Source organism: Drosophila rhopaloa, unplaced genomic scaffold (assembly GCF_018152115.1).
Source record: "Drosophila rhopaloa isolate 14029-0021.01 unplaced genomic scaffold, ASM1815211v1 contig_115, whole genome shotgun sequence".
In the NCBI taxonomy this organism is placed as follows: Eukaryota; Metazoa; Arthropoda; class Insecta; order Diptera; family Drosophilidae; genus Drosophila; species Drosophila rhopaloa.
Genome location: NW_025334990.1, coordinates 2,145,515 through 2,164,595, shown reverse-complemented (window position 1 = coordinate 2,164,595; position 19,081 = coordinate 2,145,515). Strand labels below are relative to the sequence as shown.

Sequence of the window (19,081 nt, the reverse complement as noted above, 5' to 3'; positions counted from 1 at the left end):
AAATTGGTCGAGGAGTAAAAGGGTATATTGTATTCGTTAAAAATGATTTAACAGATAAAAGAAAGCGTTTCTAACATAACAATGTAACAAAGTCATTTCTTTATGAAATAAAAATTTTTCAATTATTCTTTTAGAAAGAAATTAACCTCTTCTGATTTTCAGAAAAGTTTGATATTATTTTCTAAAAAAAACAGTTAGAAATATTGTCATTAAGGGGGTATATACCTTTTTTTGTCGAAAAAAATAGGAAAGTTTGAATTTTTTTATGTATGTAACTATTGTTTTTATTAAATGAATGATTATATTTTCTGAAAGTTTAGATTGTTGACAATGTTTATGCAAAAATTTTTGAAAAAATATTTAATAGTTTTTAAGGTGTGGCTGTTTCCCTTAAACGCCTTTTTTTTAAAAGAGCCTTGCGGTGATAATTCCCCAGGACAAATGGGTCAACTGATACCGAAAAAATAAAAATATTTCATTAGTTTAAAGTAGTATCCTGTACTTGAACGAACGTTTTTAAAAAAATTTTTTTTTTGTGCATACTGGAACGTTTAATGCAAAAAATGACGTTTTTGGACGCGAAAATTCTTACAAAACAATCTATTTCGGCGAAATAAAAATTTTTACATGAAAAAACGATCGTTCAAGTACTAAAAAAATTCATTACGAACATTTAAAAAAAAATTTGAAGAAAATCGGTTCAGTAGTTTTTCGCTAATCCATATCACCGCAAAGCCATTTTTAAAAAAAACCATTTCGAGATATTCGCGTTTAAAGTTTCAAGTTTGGGTTTGGGCGGGGACGAGGCGCGCGGCTAGGAGCGCTGTAACTTTTTTTCTACAGCTCAAATCTCTATGAAAATTTTCGGAAATATTCTCAAGAAGTTGTTCTTTAAGATAAGATTAGAAGTGGCAGAATATAACTCTGTTTACAATTTATATAATACAGCTAGTAAAAACATCCGTTTTTCCTTTTTAGCTTCAATCCAAAAGTCCAACAATTTGGTTTTTCTGTTTTCTTTTCCATTTTAAACTCATTTTTTAAATTTACTAAGTACTCTTGCAGCATATGTCAACAAATCAACCGTGAGTATTACGAGATGGCAACAAATGGAGTCGTTTAAGACTGAATAAACTTGTCACCCGGTGAAGTGCAACTGTTCGAATGGAGAATCCGGGCCAAGAGCCAGACAACTCCCACTTCGGCTCCAGCTGGAGCTGATAGGGCATTAAAATTACCCGTTCCCGGCGGAGGATTCGGACGGAGTGCAGCAGCGAGCTGCAGACACCCGTAACCGGATTTATTGTAATGAAGCGTGAGCAAAACAGAAACGACGCCTCAGACGACAGCGCGATAAAGATGCAGTGCGAAATGAAAAATAAGACGAATGGGAATGGGTTTCCCAGGGAGCAAATAAAAAGAGGAGTCCCAACACTGACGTGTTGACAGCAACATATTTGTGGCTTGATTACGGTGGAGGGCGGAAAGGCAACAGGAAACATCCGAATCGTGAGGAATATAAAAAGCAGGGGCAGTTGTAAAAGTTTAAACGAAATTTAAATACTCTTAAAATGAAGCTTACAGATATTATATAAAAATGTTGTTTTTGAAATATACTTGTAGAACTTAAGCTTTGTTAACAAATGCTGAAATGAGTAAAACTAAGTAATTTAAAATTATTATATATGATAAGTTCCAAAATAAAGTTTATAAAAATATTACAATAATCGAAATATAATTGTAGAACTTAAGCTTTGTTAACAAATGCTGAAATGAGTAAAAATAAGTAATTTAAAATTATTATATATGATAAGTTCCAAAATAAAGTTTATAAAAATATTACAGTAATTGAAATATAATTGTAGAACTTAAGCTATGTTAACAAATGCTGAAATGAGTAAAAATAAGTAATTTAAAATTATTATATATGATAAGTTCCAAAATAAAGTTTATAAAAATATTACAGTATAACTATTTTCTGAATATGAATTTCCTAAACGAAAATGTATTTATTATTACATTACTGATTTGATAATAAAAGGCACAGCAGATGTACTCCTCCACATTTCTATCCTCTATAGAGCGTTTAAAGAAAATGATTTTAAATGGTTAGCGACGATACAAATAGAAATAAGTTGATGCGCAGCTTTCGGGGGTTGGGGGAAATCAGGAGCGGAGTTCAACAAAGACATCCAAGGAGAATGCAGAAGTCAGCGTAATGCCGCGACTGATAAGCTCGTCAGGATACGACGCACCATCCCCCCCCCCCTGTTCCAAAAACTGTTCACTATTGAAAACGATTGTGGGGCGCAAAATTTGAATTCGGTTACCAAGGATAAGTGCAAGGGATAATGAGCAGGGATGCGCAGGCTGCCCTCTCTCTCACTCTCTCCATCTCTATCTCTTTTAGCGTGTCCTTGCCGTTTTAATGAAGCGCAACGGCTTTGTTGCCGAGACGCCTTTTGTCCGGACCCGCAAACCCCCCCTTCGCCATCCCTCCGTGGGATAATTAGCGGCCGCTGCGATGCAAAGTCATCGCCGACGTTGGGAATTCGCACAGTTGAAATCACAAGTTAATGCCGCACGGTCCAAGGACTTGGTCCTTTGTGTGCTTTTGTTAATGGATTGATTTTGATTCTGAATTTCTCCCGTCTAATCTGGGCTGTCTTAGAGCTCTCGCGGCCTTCGCTCCGTTTTATTGGGCATTTTCCAGCGATTTTTTAATAAGAAATGAAGTGCTTTTTATTTATTTTCGGAGCGTTAAGTCGGGAGCAGGGAAAGCGGAGATACCACCCGTAGTGCAGTCAAAGTTAAAGTTAAGTTGAATGACAGCTGCGGTGTCGCGAGATAAGCACACCACCCACTCAAACACTCAAACACCCAGCTGCCCAACTGTCCATCTGCCAGAGGCGGCAAGAAATGGGGAACTGATAAGGGAAATGCGAATTCAGGTGATGTCAGGATGTCAGGATGTCCTGGCGAGTGGGAAATGGACACGTAGTGCCACTAGAGGCTTGGCCATCGACATCCTGCTAGCCTGCTAGCTTAGCATTTCCGCAGATGTCATAAAGATATCCCTGCCATTATGGCTCTTCTAATCGGCCTCATCAGAAAAATGTGGGCCACACACTCCAGCCACCCACAAACGACCTCGCATTCCGGGCTTTGATTATATTTGTATGCCTTAAGATTCCTTTTTTTTATTGTCACGGGGATGGAGAGAAACAATTTGCTTCTATCTGCAGGACGATACGTCACAAGGAGTACCATTTTTGATACACAAACATTACATGAAGAATGGGAATGGGGAGGGGGAGGGGGGCGATAAAGCGGGGCAGTAGACCCCTCAATTTGCATATTCACAGGCTCGGAATGCCTTATAGACAATTATATTTATTATTCAGTTATGCCGCAAACGGGGTGGGTGTGGGTGTGGGCTGAACCAAAGACATTCCCATTTAATGCTTGCCATTCTAGATTTCAGCTGGAGTCAAAGAGAACGTTCCTGGGCTGCTGCAAATATCTTGAATAGCAATAAATTTCGATTTTCGTAAACTTAAATGCTTTATGAATTATAAGCTTAAGACGCGCCAACCGAAACCACCCACTCACCCCCTTTGCTTTGGAATGGGGAAAGGGGTAAGGGGTAAGGGGCAGGGAGAGGAGTACACCTTACGCCGAAAACTTTCTTCTTCTGACAGCAGGCAAAGATTTAGACAAAGACCAACTCCAGAGCAAATGCCAGCTACTGATAGCAACTCCTGCCACTTTTCAGGGGTTGGGCGAGATTTAAAAAGCCAGGCCGGAATGCCATCTGCAGGGGGAGGGAGGGGGAGGAAAAAGGGGAAGGGGGCGTAAAAAAACCAGGACCAAGAAGAGCCCAAGCCTTTCGCCAGGCCAGCAAAGAATGCCATAAATCAATTCGTATTAGTTTTATGAAATTTATACCTGCGGCGCACCACCAGCCAGCAGACAGCCAAGGGGCGAAATAAAATCGAGGGGTTCGGTAGGGGGGGGAGTGGGCCAGAAAGTCCTTCGGCGGTTTAATGAGCAAATCTTTTTTGGCAACGCCATCTCGGCATCAGCAGAAAGCGTTTGGCGCCAAGCGTTTCCAATTAAAAGCATAATTCATTCGCAGGGCTTAGTCTCAGTCTCAGCCTGAAACACTCTAGCAAATGCCCCAAGAAAATTAAGACGAATGTATACGTAAAATATGAAAAACCCCTAACACATTAATTCGTTTATATTTTTGTATGTTAAGAAATCAAAGGGAACTTATTAAGGAACTAAAAAAACAATTTTATTATATGTCTTAACTAAATCTAACAAAATAAACATTTTATTCCCTAGCAATTGTATTAATATTTTACTGAAACTTTTATGTCAATAGTAAAATATAAGTAAATTTTATACATTTACATATATATTTATACATACATATACATATTTATACATTTTTAATAAACTCTTTAATTTGATTTAAAATATGGAAAAACTTATGTTATCTGAATTCTAACTATATTTACAGATTTATTTCGGTTAAATTAAATGGAACACAATTATAATTCATACAGCTCTGTTTTATAACTTAGGTTATTAAACTGTTGCGCTTTACATATTATATATACAATGTGTTCACTTTGTACTGAGCGTCGAATGCAAAAAAGTATGATGATTCTCCCATAAGAATATTTTAAAAATATAAAAAACATCCCACAAAATTATATGAATATTTTAAATATTATAGATTTGGTAATAATAGATTTGGTATAACCAAAATTAATAAAATAATAAATCAAATTTATATTTTTATAACTTTAAAAGTCATTAATCTTTTTGATCTGTTAATCTGCGCCTAAAAACCATTTGCCGTTATACTTTTCTAAGTAACTTTTAATTATTACATTTTGGTTTATTGGATGAAAGATTGTAAAATCTTTTGAAATTCACACAAAGCAACTTCCATACAGGCCTCTTCAAGGAGATTTATCATAAACCCCAGAGAATATTTATTGGAATATTTTCCACCTTTTAGTTGTTGATTGTTGGACGTTGGCCAGTAGTAGAAATAAAAGGAAACCTTTGAATTATCGCCTGACAATGGGATTATCATTTTTACATTTTTGTGCCTGCCCAGTGAAAGTGGGTGGCGGAGGTGGACGGTGGGTGGGTGGTATGTGGGCCAGCGGCAGTCGGCCTTGGCTTAGCCTCCCTGGGGGGTAATTCACAGTTGCCATAATTATCATCGTAAATTATGGCCGAGTAAAAGTTTTGGATTTTATGAAAATGAATTGAGATTGAGCTTGGGCTTGGCTTTCTGGGAAAACGGCGGCGCATGAATCCGCAATTGATTTAAATAGTCCTGGCAGCCAAGACGGTAAATCAAGCAGCCGGCAATCTAACTTGTGCATCTACCAGCCCCCACCATCCACTTGCCCCTAGAGCAACAATTTTTTGGGGCAATAATCTGGCGAGCCAAAGCCGAGGAGTGTCATAAATAATAATTAAACAACTCGCGTTGTTAAGTCTTTTTATTACGCGCCCAAGACAAACGGCAGTTGACAGCGGGGAAGGATGCAGCCGAAAGGATAAGGTGCCAGAAAGACAAGACAAGACAAGGGAAGGCTTAGAGTGGTAGCATGTGCGTTATGCCCCACACACACACACACACACACACACTCTCACACCCTCAAAGAAAGCACAATTTTCCGCGCAAATACTTTCCCTGCCGGTTCGGAAAAGCACATGAGCCAGGAGCCGGGATTTCGAGTGGCAGGGGCTGTCTGCCCTCGCATCCTGTTCTCCTAGGCAGGTGCCTGTCCCGCTTCACAGGGGATTTTAAGACGTAATTAAGATAATAAATAATAATCGCCCAATGCAGGCGCAGGATGGGCGGAGTGTGAGGGTGTCCTGGCCATGTCCTGCCGCTCACTCCCCCAATTACCCCCTCGTAAGTGTCCCCTTAAGCCCCCCGTGTCACATTCTTAGGCAAAATCTAGATACGGCCGTAGTCATTTGCTGCTGACCCGGGTTGTTAGATAGCCTCCTTGAAAGCCCAAGTCTCCAAGTTCACGGTGACACACTTCTGGCCCCAGAGAAGTTATTATTATTTAATGACCTTAATTGGGGTACAGGAGGATAGCATTTTAAAGTTTTCTTAAACTGAAACTTGTTCTGAAAGACTAGTCTTGCAATTAACAATTATCTTTTGAGTAAAAAATACTATTTCTATTGGAAAATTTTGAAATTATTGTTTCAGTTTAAAATGTATATCATTGAATTTTATTACATTTTTATTAATTTCATTTAATTTGTTATTACATTTTTATTAATTTTCCATTAATATGTTTTCTAGTCAGTTACTTTGTTAATATTAATTAATATATTATATAGTTATACATTTTATTCCTTTAAAAGTAATTCACAAAGTTTAATGATGAATGCATTTTCCTTTTTTACACTCAGTTGTAAAAATTTTTAATAAGAAAAAACCATAATACTTTAATTTATTTGTTTCATTGCCATTTCCTTGTAGCTTAAAGGATTTAATAATATATTATTTGTAAGTATGGATACATTATAAATGCCTTTAATACCAAAATGACTTCATAAGCTACCTAATCAGACTGGTCAATTTATAACGCATCCCAATCACTGGCCTTCTTTTGTTTTACGTTTTCCAAAGGTCCTCATTAACTAATTTGTCCAAGATGAAGATGTCTGGCAGAGTGGAGAGCTGCCTTTATTTCCCTGTTTTTCCAGACATTATTCCCCTCGACTTTCGTGTAAAGTGAATGTCACAAATCAAAGCGGAATTATTATTACTTATGACCATTTAATTGGACTTGCGTTATACTCATTTGACTTTCGTTACGGTTTGTTTGCGCACTCAATTTGGCAAATGAATCGCCACCACCAACCGAGGGGGGTGGGGGGAAGGGTGGGTGGTGTGTGGCTAGAACAAGCCACCGGCGTACCAACCACCAAAACCAAACCACTGTCAACTATTTTGGCTCGCACGCTCATTAGTTTTATTGCCCCGCGTATCAGTCAAAGCCGCAAAACTATTTATGTCCCACCCTTCTGGGCTATTTTCCTTTTCCGCACCCCCTCCGCCCCCTTTGTCCTTTTTGGCATTGCGAGAGTCCTTTTTGTTTCGGGGCGCTCTAATTGCCGCCAAGAAACTTGTCTTTGATGGCTAATGGTTCCTTTTGGCAAACCGCACTTCCAATGGCGCAGTGATCTCCAGCAGAATTCGATAGATATTTCAATGTACAGGTATTTTCAGTGGCTTGAGCAGCACTTAATTATGATTGCATTATTCAGATTTATTCCCCATTTGGCGTCATTAAGGCCATATGAAAAAGTTTTCGAAAGCAAGATTTATGCTGCCATTCCGCCGAGGAGCCGCCTTTGAGCCATCTCAAAAGTTGGCCAGCAGCCGCAAGTGCGGCGTAGTTAACTATGTAAATGTTTTCTTTTCCGCTCGCCTCCTGTTTATGTATATTTACATTTAATGCCCCTCGAAAGCCCGAAAACCGAGTAACTCCCGCCCACCGACTTCCATTCTGACCTGCAGTTGGAGCTATAGAGTGGGCGTGGCCGTAATTTCATTCGTGAGCCAACCAACCACGCCGAGCGGTGCAAAGTGCTGGCAATTTTAATTAATGGATAAAGTTATGCGGTATTTTCGTACATCCCACTGAGGGTTTTCCCAGTTAGAAGGAGCTTGGTGGTCGGGAATTAAATATTTCGAGTAAATATTTATGGTTTCGAGAAGGGAGACTCCTCAAATGATTTACAGTGTAGTTTAGTTTGTACTTTCCTTTAAATGCATTAGAAATCTCGTTACTTCTCTTCAGCGCAGAAGTATGCAACAGTTTCGCACTTTATTACGAAATCCATAAATAAGCAGCTAGTCCAATATGCTGCCGCCCAAAGATATGCCATAAATTTGTACTCTAGCTGGCTCGGCTCACTCCTTCCCGCAATTTTAATTTAAAAGTTTGCGATAACAAATGATGCACATCCCCAGCACACCCACACGTGTACTTAAAAATAAGAAATAATGTTGACTGCTGATTTAGTAACCGCACAGAGCCCAACCCCCAAAAAATATACATACATCGCTATCTAGGAATGTCTGCGGGATGTAACAAAGGCAGCGAAATAAAGAAATGAAAATAAGTAAACTTTGGCGCTAATAAATTGTTTCATATCTGCGGCCAAGAAGTGGCAAGGCGGGCGAGGCAGATAACTCATACGCCCCGTGCCACAACTCACGCCGAAACGAAGCTAAATGTGCCGCTCAAATTGCCATTTTTTCTTCGTTTGCCGTACATATGCATATTTATTTCCCCTTTGCTTATCAGTGACTTACCAAAAAAGTACAAAAAAAAGCGAAAGAAATAAAGCAAAGATCTGGCACATATGAGAAATTGCCAAACACATTACGACTGCAGCAGCACATTAGCTCCAGGCGTCTGAAAAGAAAATGAGAAATAAGGATATCACCATGCCCATTCTAGCCATAGTGCATCGCATTCCATTCAAATTTATGAACTGTGTTTGCCCAGAAAATCAAGATCTTCCTACTAAAAATAACTTAAAAATCGTTGTTGGAAAAATTTTTACAACTTTTTCTTTACTTTTAAGAACTTCTACCATTTTTTTTGGTTCGAAAATCCGACTTCCTTAAACCTTTTCTGATTTTAGCTAAGTCAAAGCTTTTTTAGTTCTCAAAAAGCTTATCATTTCGATGGCAATAACATTCTCAAGCAGCTCCACTTGATGGAATATAAATTTCTTCTTATCATTTTCAATTTGGCTGCAATCTGCCAAAGTCACTTAAGCCCCTTTAGAAATTATGAATTAATCTCAGCTGCAGACATTTATCTGCTTAGCCATCATCCCACTGCCTTTCATCGCCATAAAAACACATCGTTTGAATTTGACATTTAAAATTGTATTTATTTAATCATTTAATAATTGCTGGGGAATATATTTCTATTTATATTATATATAAAGATGTGTGGATGTTTTTCGCTGTATGTCTGTCTGTGTTATTTGTGTGTGTCGGCGTATTGATGCTTGCAATAAATTACAATATTATTTGAATTAAGTTTATTATCTATCTGAAGGCTTACGAAACTAATGGAACAATTTATAAAACATTTTTATTTCAGTGTGTAGATTTAGTTACGTGTTTCCATCGAAACGTTCGAAGTGGAGTGGATGGATAGCAACAAAGGTTTCATGTTTCATCCGAACCGAAGCTGATTGGGTCTCTGGACTTTTGGGGGTTGGTATTAGATACCAAGACTTCGAAAGCAACGAATCGTATGTTATACATTCTATATGCGATATCCGTGTGCATGGATCGAAAGGGATATGTGCTAGGCTCGGGCAGGGGCTTCTCAAATAAGGCAGGATAACTAAAACTAAACGTACTGGTTCAACTCAAACTTAAACGGTAACTTAATCTGCAGATACAAATGCAACTAAAGCCGAAACAAAATTCACAATGCTCAAAGAATGCGTACCTAGGATAACATACATTATATACAGATCGCAGATCGCAGATCGCGGTTCTCGAAAATTGGCTTTCTTTGGTTTGCTTATTCTTAACGAGCTGGCCTTTAATAGTGCCGCCCTTTTTCTATATCAATGGCTAATAACTAGGTAGAAATAGATGCAGAGAGTTGTATACTGGATAGGGTATAAATTAGTCATACTGGTTCATGCAAGATCGAATTACTCGTAAAGTGGCTTTATCTATTTGCTCTAATTTTCGCTAGATGCTCCTGGGCAACTGGTAACGCGTAACTGGGTTAGTTCTCGTTCTATAATACTTAGAGTGGACTACACTAGGGGATTACATATTTATGAGCTATCGTATATGGTATAGTATTTGTCATAGCTGCAGCCGCAGATTTGAGCTGCTTAAATTGGGGTGTGTGTGTGTGTGTGTCTCTCGGTCGACTATTTACAAGAAGAAATGCTGCTAATTTTGATTTCAAACTCCGGTAGGGTGCCTTTCATCCTGGTCCAGTCTAGTCCCGCTCCTCGTACTTGGGCACAAAGGAGCCGAGTCCTCCCAGCTGGGCGCACTGGTTGCTGTCGTACAGCGACATCTTGAGCCGCTTGCACTTGGCCCTACGATTCTTGAACCAGAACTGCACATTCTTGCTCTCCAGGCGCGGGAACTTTTGCCTGAAAAAATATAAGAAAATAAGCGGAAAAGTTAGTCAAAATAACTAGGTAAGTCATAAAGTACAGGAAGAGAACTACCAAAAATACTTATTCATTGGAAACTTTTTCTTATTAAAATGCTTTGAGTTCGCAACACTTCAATGTGATACATTATAATAACAAACAAACAAGTTCAAAGTTTATTAAACATATTTAATATTTTTTTATTTATTCTAAAACCAAAAAAAATATATATTAACAAAGATTTCGAATTATTAAAATTTTCACCTCAAATAATATCAAAATTACTTATCGACAGGAAACCGTCGAGATTTCAATATGATACAAAATAAAACTCGCTCTGGATTTCAAGCCAATGGTCGTGATATAATTTAAAAAAATATTCTTAAAAATAGAAAACTTTTTTAATTCAAGAAAATGTTCCATTAAATGTAAATGTTGTAAGGTTGAAGAAGAGAAGCAAAATCTCATGTTTGTTTTTTAAATTAAGGCCAAATGTATGTAGTTGAAGTATGTTTAATATTTATTTATTTAACCAAAAAAGGTTGTGCTTACGTTAATCAATCTCAACATTTTTTGAAAAAAGGATATAAAGGAGTAGGTCTCACCTGTATGGCATGGTGTTCAGGTCCTCGGTGTACTTGAGGATGAGGTTGTGCGAGGGATGCGTGTTCATGGCGAACCACTGCTCCAGCTTGGGCACCTCGGTCACCGGGTCGATGAAGGTGCGGTTCCGCTTGCGGCGCTCCTCGTTCGAGATGCTCGACAGGTTCAGGCCGCCGCCGCCCATCAAGGCGTTCGGCTGGATTCCGGCTGCAGCCGCAGCGGCGGCGGCATGATGGTGCGGATGTCCGGCGGCCGCTTGGCCAAAGGCCGGGATGTAGTGACTCATGTACATGAAAGACTGCGAGAACATCGAGTTGGGGACCATGGGGAAGGGCAGCTGGTCCTTGTGCGGCACCACGCCGCCGGCCAAGTCCGGCGATGGTGACCTGAACTCGTCCAGGTGGCTGGCGTCGTTCTCGTTGTCCTCCTCGTCCTCGTCCATGTCCAGGTCGTCGTCCTCCTCCTTGGGCGTGGAGCGCTTGGGCGTGGAGCTCACCTCGGGGTCGTTGTGCGAGCTGCTGTTGTTGTGGTTATTGTTGTTGAGGTTGGAGCCGCCCTCCATCTGGGGATCGGTGTCCTGGTGGCGGTCCTCCGCCCCGGAGTTCTCCTTCTCGTTGTCCTGCAGCTCATCCCGCGACTTGTCGTGGCGCTCCTCCTCGTTCAGGCTGCCATTTATGCCGTCGCTCTTGGCCTCCTGCCCCCGCTGCTGCTGCTCCCCCGCCTCCTCCTCGTCCTCATCCATCAGCGGCGAGCTGCGGTGCCGCTCGTGGGTGGTCAGCGAGAGCGGCAGCTGCGGCGTGTTCGGCCTGCTCTGCTCCTCGTCCATGTCGTCCGAGTGCTGCGACATGGTGTCGATGTCCTCCGACTTCAGGCTGAGCGGGCTCTTCAGATAGTCGTGCGACATGGACAGGTTGCCCATGCTCATGGGCTGGCTCCCAGCGCTGCTGCTGGAGTTCTGCCCCAAAGGGGCATGCTGGCTCAGGTAGCCATTCATGGCCGCGTGCCCCAAGGCGCTCATCGCGCTGCCCAGGCTCCCGCCGCGCATCTCCGCCCGCTTCTGTGCCGCCCGTGCGTTCTTGAACCAGTAGACCACGTTGTTCACGTCCAGCGGCTTCCTGCCCCGCCGCGATTCCAGCGCGTTCAGCTGCACCACATACGTCTGGATCTGCTGGCGCGAGGGATGCGGATTGTCGGCGAACCACTTCTGCAGCTTGGGCAGCTCCATCTCGGGATCGAAGCTGGTGCGCATGCGAGTCTTCTGGTTGGGATATGGTGGTCCATGGCCGCCGGCGCCGCCATGGTGGTGATGATGGTGCATGGAGGCGTGCATGGGGTGCACCAGCATGCTGCCGTGGTGACCCGGTCCCGGAGCCTGGCCCGCTCCCGCATGGTGGGCCGCCTCGTTGGCCAGCAGCAGGCTCTCCCGGCTGCCCATCGATCCCAGCGGATTGCCGCCCCCCGCCCCCCGGCAGCGGCCGCATGAGCCGCTGCAGCGGCCGCCGCCGCCATGGCCGTTCCCACTGGGAAGTCCATCTCGCCGGGCACCGCCACTGGAACTGGGACCGCCGACGGACCCGTCATGAACGGCAGCATCTTGGGCGCCATGGCCGCCGCCTGGGGCGACAGCTGGTTGGACCACCACTGGTCGAACTTGCGACGCAGCTCGTCGGAGATATCACCTCCGGGCAGGGCGTAGGTGTTCTGGTGGGAGCTACGGCAGATCTGGGACAGCGTCACCTGGAAATAAATAACAGTAATGATTTTTGAATCAGTATTAAGGACTTTATAAGTATTACAAATTAAATACATTATTTTATATAAACTATTCACTTTTTTATGTTAAGAATACAAGTTATGTTTCTTAAGCATTTCAAAAGGCAATTTAGTTTCATTACATTTGATATTGTTTATGACGAATAAACGTCATAAAAAGATGAGTCATACAATTTTAAACTATATTTGAGAATAAAAACATAAATAAGATTCCTCAATTGTCTAATTATGAAACTTAGATTAACTAATCCAAAAAAATTGTGTGATGTCACTATATAATTTAATTTCATATAATAATCTGATTGTTTTTTTATACTGAATAATACAAATGTGACCTCATTAAAGCAACGAAATTCTTAATCTAAGATTTAGGTGTACAAAAGCATGTGTCATGCACATCGAAATTAATGGAAACATTTTGTAAAATATTTTAAGGGCTCAAGCTAGTTAATCAAAAAAATGTTTACTTTTGTAATTGAAATTAAAATATTGTCCACTTTAAAGCGAAGAATTATCATAACCAATCTTAGATTTTATTGTGCAAAAGCATGTGTCATGCACATCGAAATTAATGGAAACATTTTGGGTTCCCCAATGGCCTGATTGTTTAATTTAGATTTCCTTGTTCATGTGTTGCCACGCGTGGTAGTCATACGGTGGTTATGTGAAAAACCGCCGATTCGATCATCGGGCAATTTCGAAAACTGAGTTCCGTGTGGAAATCAGAGCGAAATGCACGGGATTACCGGTGGCAACCTTGAGCGACTGTCAACAGGAGCGGTAGGCGCACTAAGACCCCAGAGTCCGCCGGTCACTAAGCGGCTGTCATAAAAATCACAGTCGCCGGTAAGCGGACGGGGTTGTCCGGGGGCCTCAAGTGCCGGGATTTACTTAGCCATAAATGTGCGAGTGCGACTGCGAGTGCGAGTGCGAGTCGGAGTCCGAAATTGCCTATTACGATATAGACCCTGGGGACTGATACCGCCGAGCTGATATTAACAGACAGTGCCTCGAATCGAAGGCGATAACTAGATAGTCCCTGATAGGCAGCGACACATCAGCTTATGGCGATTAAAATTGAATTTACCCAGCAGAAATAGAATCGAAATGCGATGAGTTGGTACGGCACGGTGTGGTATGGCGTATTAAATGCTCATAGATACTGCTTTTGTCTCCCAACTATGGAAAGATAATGTCTGGTGCTTTCGGTGATTCCGAGGTGCCTTCCCGTCCCTGCTCTTCTTTGCCAGCACCTCGCTATCAGCTAAGGAGGCGCCCCAAATCACTTAAGCTGCTCAGAACACAGGCGGACCGAAGGGTTAGGTGGGGTTGGGGGTGGGACACCTAATTGTAAATAAAATGGGTTGACGCTTCTTACGTGGCGGGGTATTATTAAATTGATTTTCCTATCGCCGCACCCCAAAGCTCCTCCGCGGACACTGGAGAACCGCGATGGGCCGGAGGTGTCAGACAACGAATGTGGAAATTATGGTAAATGCTTATCATGTGATTAGGAGGGACGACAACTGCCGTGCTTTGCTTTGCTTTGCTTTGCCTAACTTTGCTTTGCTAATAATATTAATCGTGGAAGGGGGGAGGGGGTGGATGGTCGGGGGTGGGGGGTCCAATAAAATAGCAGTCGCAATATCAATTGAAGGGTATTTCTGGCCGTGATTTCGTGTTGTTCATCGCCGGCGATAGTGTAGTGTCGCTTGATTTATGGCGTTAATGCACCGATATCGCACCCCCTCCCGCTGAATTGGGTCATGTGAGCAGTGCAGGGGATCCCCCCCCCTGCAGGAACGCCAACTAAGCCTGCTAAACCGATTTCAGTAAGGAAAACAAAAGCCACACACACATCCTGGAGACAGGACCAGGAGTTGGCAACGCAAAGCTGATTAAAATGAAAACTATTGCAGAAAAGGATTAGTTAAGTGAACCAAATAAATGAACTCGGCTTAACAAAATTTCTTTGTAGTAGCTATCAAAACATTTTCAATGAGTTTAATATTCCACAGGCAGACAGGACATGCAAAAGTTGTGTGTGTGTGTGTGTGTGTATCTGTGTGTTCTCTGTTCATGCCTCACATCACGCAAATTAGCGTCGCCACTTCTCATCCGGAGACATTTTTCGGCAAGTTTTAGCAACTCCAAGACGGATAAGAGCGTTTGCCAGTGGAATGGGGATAGGGGAAGTTCTCCATAAACCGCTTATGAATCATTATAGAATTTTGTCGTCTTAGTGCAGAATTTTAAGTGAAAGTTCAAAGTGAATGTCTAATTGGCTGCCGAAGTGGGGGGAACGGAAACGGGAATGGGAACGGGAACGGGAACTCACCTCATCCAGTGGGCATCCTGTGGAGCGGAGTACCGCATGCGACTGCAGCACTAGTAACTTGAGCAGCTTGTCCTTGATCTCTCCGAACGGCGACGTCTTGGGCCGCAGGATCACGATCCTCAGGGTGATCACCGAGGTCAGTTCGCCCACGATGTCGCTGACTGGCACCGCTGGGTTGTCCGATATCTGCTCCAAGGGAATGGGCTTCCAGTGTTTGATTATCAAAGAGCCTGCGGGGAGACAAAGACCAACGAATTAGCTTTCGATTTTGGATATATTTTATATTGAAAAGGATTTGCTAACATCAAAACGTGTTAATAAATTATTCCAATGCCAAAAAAAAGGATAGAACAGTTAAAGCTAGCACTATTAACAAAACTTCTTTTGTGTGTCTCTTTTTTTTTCCAAGCATATTTGGAACTATTTTTGTAAGTATCGCATGAATTAAATTGTTTAAATAACTAAGACAAAATTTCTCTCATTCAACTTGTATTCATTTTTCTATATATATTTAAGTATTTTTTTAACATCTTTAATAATATTTAATTAATTTTATTGGTTTTGAATTTGGGATTGATAAATTTGTTAATCGAATATAACACTTCTTCATGTAGTGAAAGCTAAAGATCGTGAGTTCAGGGGGATGTCGGTTTCGGACCACCCTCGCGTAATAATGAATATCTAGAGATTTCTTATGGCTATTTTTGCGGGGAAAGAGAAAAGGTAGCTTGGTTACCCACCTCTGGCTGTGTTGGCCACCTCCTGCGAGTAGCCCAGCCTCTGCAGGGCCGTCTGGACGATCTCGCTCCAGGGCGTGGCCGCGGCGATGATCACGTAGCTGTCCGTCTCGATGTTGGGCCTCCGCTTCCAGGGCTGGCGAGTGTCGATGGTGAGGGAGGCGTGCAGCGAGTGCACCGACTCCACCACACAGTGAAGTGGAAGTGATTTGGCTGCAAAAAGAGGGAGAAAGCGGGAAAGGCCGGTTAGAAATTATACTAATAATAATAGCACGCTGCCACACGCTCGAGAGCTGTTTAATAATCGGTTTAGTTCAGTCTAGTTCCAAGTGCAAATCATCGACAAATTAAAATAAGCAATTAAAACATATTCGCAATGGTGAATTTTATGCAGATTTGCTCCACACCTCCGCACGCACTAAAGTATTAAAATAAATTATTGCATGTTGCGGTTAGCCGCAAATGGTTTTAGCCGCTTAAATTACCTCCCAATCGCGGGGATGGGTAAAAGTAAAACCAACCAAAAAAACAGGCAGAGAGAACTTGAAATTTTGAAAAACACATTTTTGAAATTATGAATTATGCTCTTCCTTTTAACATTGCCCGCCAAAACTTGCGTAATTCTCCTGCTAACCAATTATGAAAGGCTTAAAATAAATGGCAAAATTCAGAAAATAGAAGTTATAGACATATTCGCATGGCCGCAGGGGGCGTGGCTCCGCCCTCATTTGGCAATTTCGGGGGTTGAGGGGCACACTGCAAATAGGCTTAACGCCCCAGGTCCGGCCGACATAATGGTATTATTAATTATTCCAATTATAAAAATTGTAAGCAGCCAGAGATTGGCGAACGATTGGCATTTGCCGGGTCCGGGCAGCTGGAAGCGTTTTAAAGAACCGCTGTGGGGGATGGGGAAGTGGGAGGGTGAGGGGGGTGGTGCACGGGAAATCGGACCAACCAAAAGTTCAGCCCAATTACGTGCGATTTTCATGCCATATTTTTGTGGGAGGTGTGTGTGTGCCATGCAAATCTTTTAATTGCCATGAAAACCTCATTGGGGCCATTGGCATTAAAAATAAATACATCAGCCTCGCCAATGTGTGCGCAGTGCCGAGTTGAAAAGGAATAAAGAATTCAACTATAATGCATTGTTTGTCACCGGCGCAGATCAGGCCGTAAAGCACTCTAGAACTTTAAGTGAAGGGGAAGTTATGCAAATGATCCCATTAAATTCAATAAATTCGAATTGAACCAAAATTGTTAACGCAAAACGACGAGTTTCGAACAATATTAGGTTACTGCTCTATTATCCATCCACAAAACGCATTGTTTAGGCCCCCAACCACGAAAGTTCTGGAATTACGGCGGCTCCCGCGCCCAAAAATTGGTCATTAGCGCAGCGGTCCGATTCCCTTCATGCAAACTGGTTGTGCAGACTGGGCGGGCAGCCGTATTATAAACTCAATATATCCATTATCCATGGAGCCATGATTTGATGGGGCTAAAACAAAAGCGGATTTCGTCCACCTGCATATGTATGTGGGTAGCAAGTGGGTCGTTCAGATGCGTTTAGTGTGCGGTGGTGTTAGTGGAACGCCCAGAGCCACGGAGCACCCACTAATTGTTGCATCACAACTGGCATTTCCGCGACCAGCCACCACTGGCGGCCCGGAATCAGCAGCTTTAAGTCACCCGGGCCAACGATGGCAGACAGAGCTTATCCTTATTAGCATTATCAGTGGCACTGGCAGCAGGGCAAAAAAAAAACGGAAAAATGGTAAGTAATCGAGACAGTCGAAGCGGGCCAAAACAAATTGAATTAAGCGCGGGAGGAAAACTGTTTGAGGGCATTAAATCTTGGCACGGCAGACAGACGACTCCTGCGACTTCTCCCGATTCCCAGCTCCCTGCTCCCTGCTCCCCCATTAAGCCGACAAACGATTTGTAAATGAACTCTACTTTCCAGGGGCTAAGACGGCATCCAGCCCCGCGAACCGCCACGCGGCTTAAGATTTATTAACCTGCATCGATGGCAGCAGAAATAATCAAGTTCAGTCATCGCAATCAACCGAAATTGGAAAATTCCCAGCTCACGGAAAATGGCAGCGAAGGTAACTGCCGCGAGCAGTTTTCCCCTCTATATCTGCCGTTTTTTGGGTTCGCTACAACCCCGGAGACTTATAATCTTTTGAAAAGTTTCCAGAAACACATCATGTGCATAAAGTATTGGGGGTGGGGGGTCCATGGGGCAAATGGAAAGTTTTATCCACTCGACTTTCATCTAAGAAATTGACCAATTGGCTGACCACAGGCCGAGGCAAACAAATAATTATAAATTGCCCTGGCAAGGACATCAAAACGATTTAATCCTTACATGCGCACGCACACAAAGTCGGCTGGGCAGAGCTATTTAGGTGACTGCAAAGGATTACTCAAGTATCCTTCTCGGCCTGGCGAATATTTGTAGTCTTTTCTCGACTTTTTCGATGGAATAAATTGTGTGATTGTTTATTTATAGGCAGAATGCTCATAATTTACTTATTAAAATGATTTTGAGTGATTTGGGTATTTAGGAAAATTAAAATTTCAACAGACCAAAAGTTTTAATAACCCGAACGGACACGTGAGCAGCAGCTGGAAGAAAGGGATGCGGAGGCGGAGTGGGGGGAAGGGTTGGTCTTAAGCCAAGTGAACTGTTGGGAAATTTGCTTATCATTGCTTGACCAGTGCAAAAAATCTCAAGGATTTTAAGGGACTTAAGTAGGCTTCGCTCGACCAGCGTGTGTGTGTTTATGGGGTGGCAAGTGGGTGGTTGTTTGCAAGAAGGAGTGACCGGAAATTAAGCAATAGTCTTAAGGAAATTGCCACAAGTTTTTCCTTCACTTCACGCCAGAAAACCAATTTCCATGTCCTTTTCGCCCAGCATCTCAAGGGATCCGCACGCGTGTGCGTGTGTGTATGTGTGTGTGTGAATTTTTATTTACACTTCAACTTAAGTCCTACTTAATTGCAAACTCTTTTTTAGTAGAATTTTTAATGCGTGCATTTTAATTTATAATGCCTCTGACAGCTCTCGGCAGCTTCAGCAGCATTCGGAGCGACTTAAGAACTTTCCCCAACGCACCACTCACACACACACACTGGCACAAAGGAAAGTCCACACACACACACACACACACCCGCATGAGCCTTTCGCTTGGCTGGCATCTCACACCTTTGGCTCCCTGAACATATCCTTGCCTTAGTCCTTGCGCTTTCCCTGCTTTCCCTGCACTCCCTGCCCCGCTGCATTTTCAAAAGAAAAACAAACATATTAAACAGGACAATAAAATGAAAATCGGTTTGCGTCTTGCCTCGGGTGTTTTTTGGTCCCTTGCCCCAGGACACAAGCAAAATAAGCTACCTAACAATTGCC

At 42.4% G+C, this 19,081-nt stretch overlaps 1 protein-coding gene across 1 annotated transcript in view; it reads right to left on the bottom strand.

Moving 5' to 3' along the window:
* Positions 1-8,973: 8,973 nt before the first annotated feature.
* LOC108053323 overlaps positions 8,974-19,081 on the bottom strand; it is a 47,332-nt gene continuing 37,224 nt past the window's right edge. The window contains 5 exon segments of the mRNA XM_044457492.1: positions 8,974-10,212; positions 10,821-12,279; positions 12,282-12,555; positions 14,930-15,159; positions 15,670-15,879. Of these exon segments, the coding sequence (XP_044313427.1) occupies positions 10,053-10,212; positions 10,821-12,279; positions 12,282-12,555; positions 14,930-15,159; positions 15,670-15,879 (2,333 nt within the window). The 3' untranslated portion in view covers positions 8,974-10,052.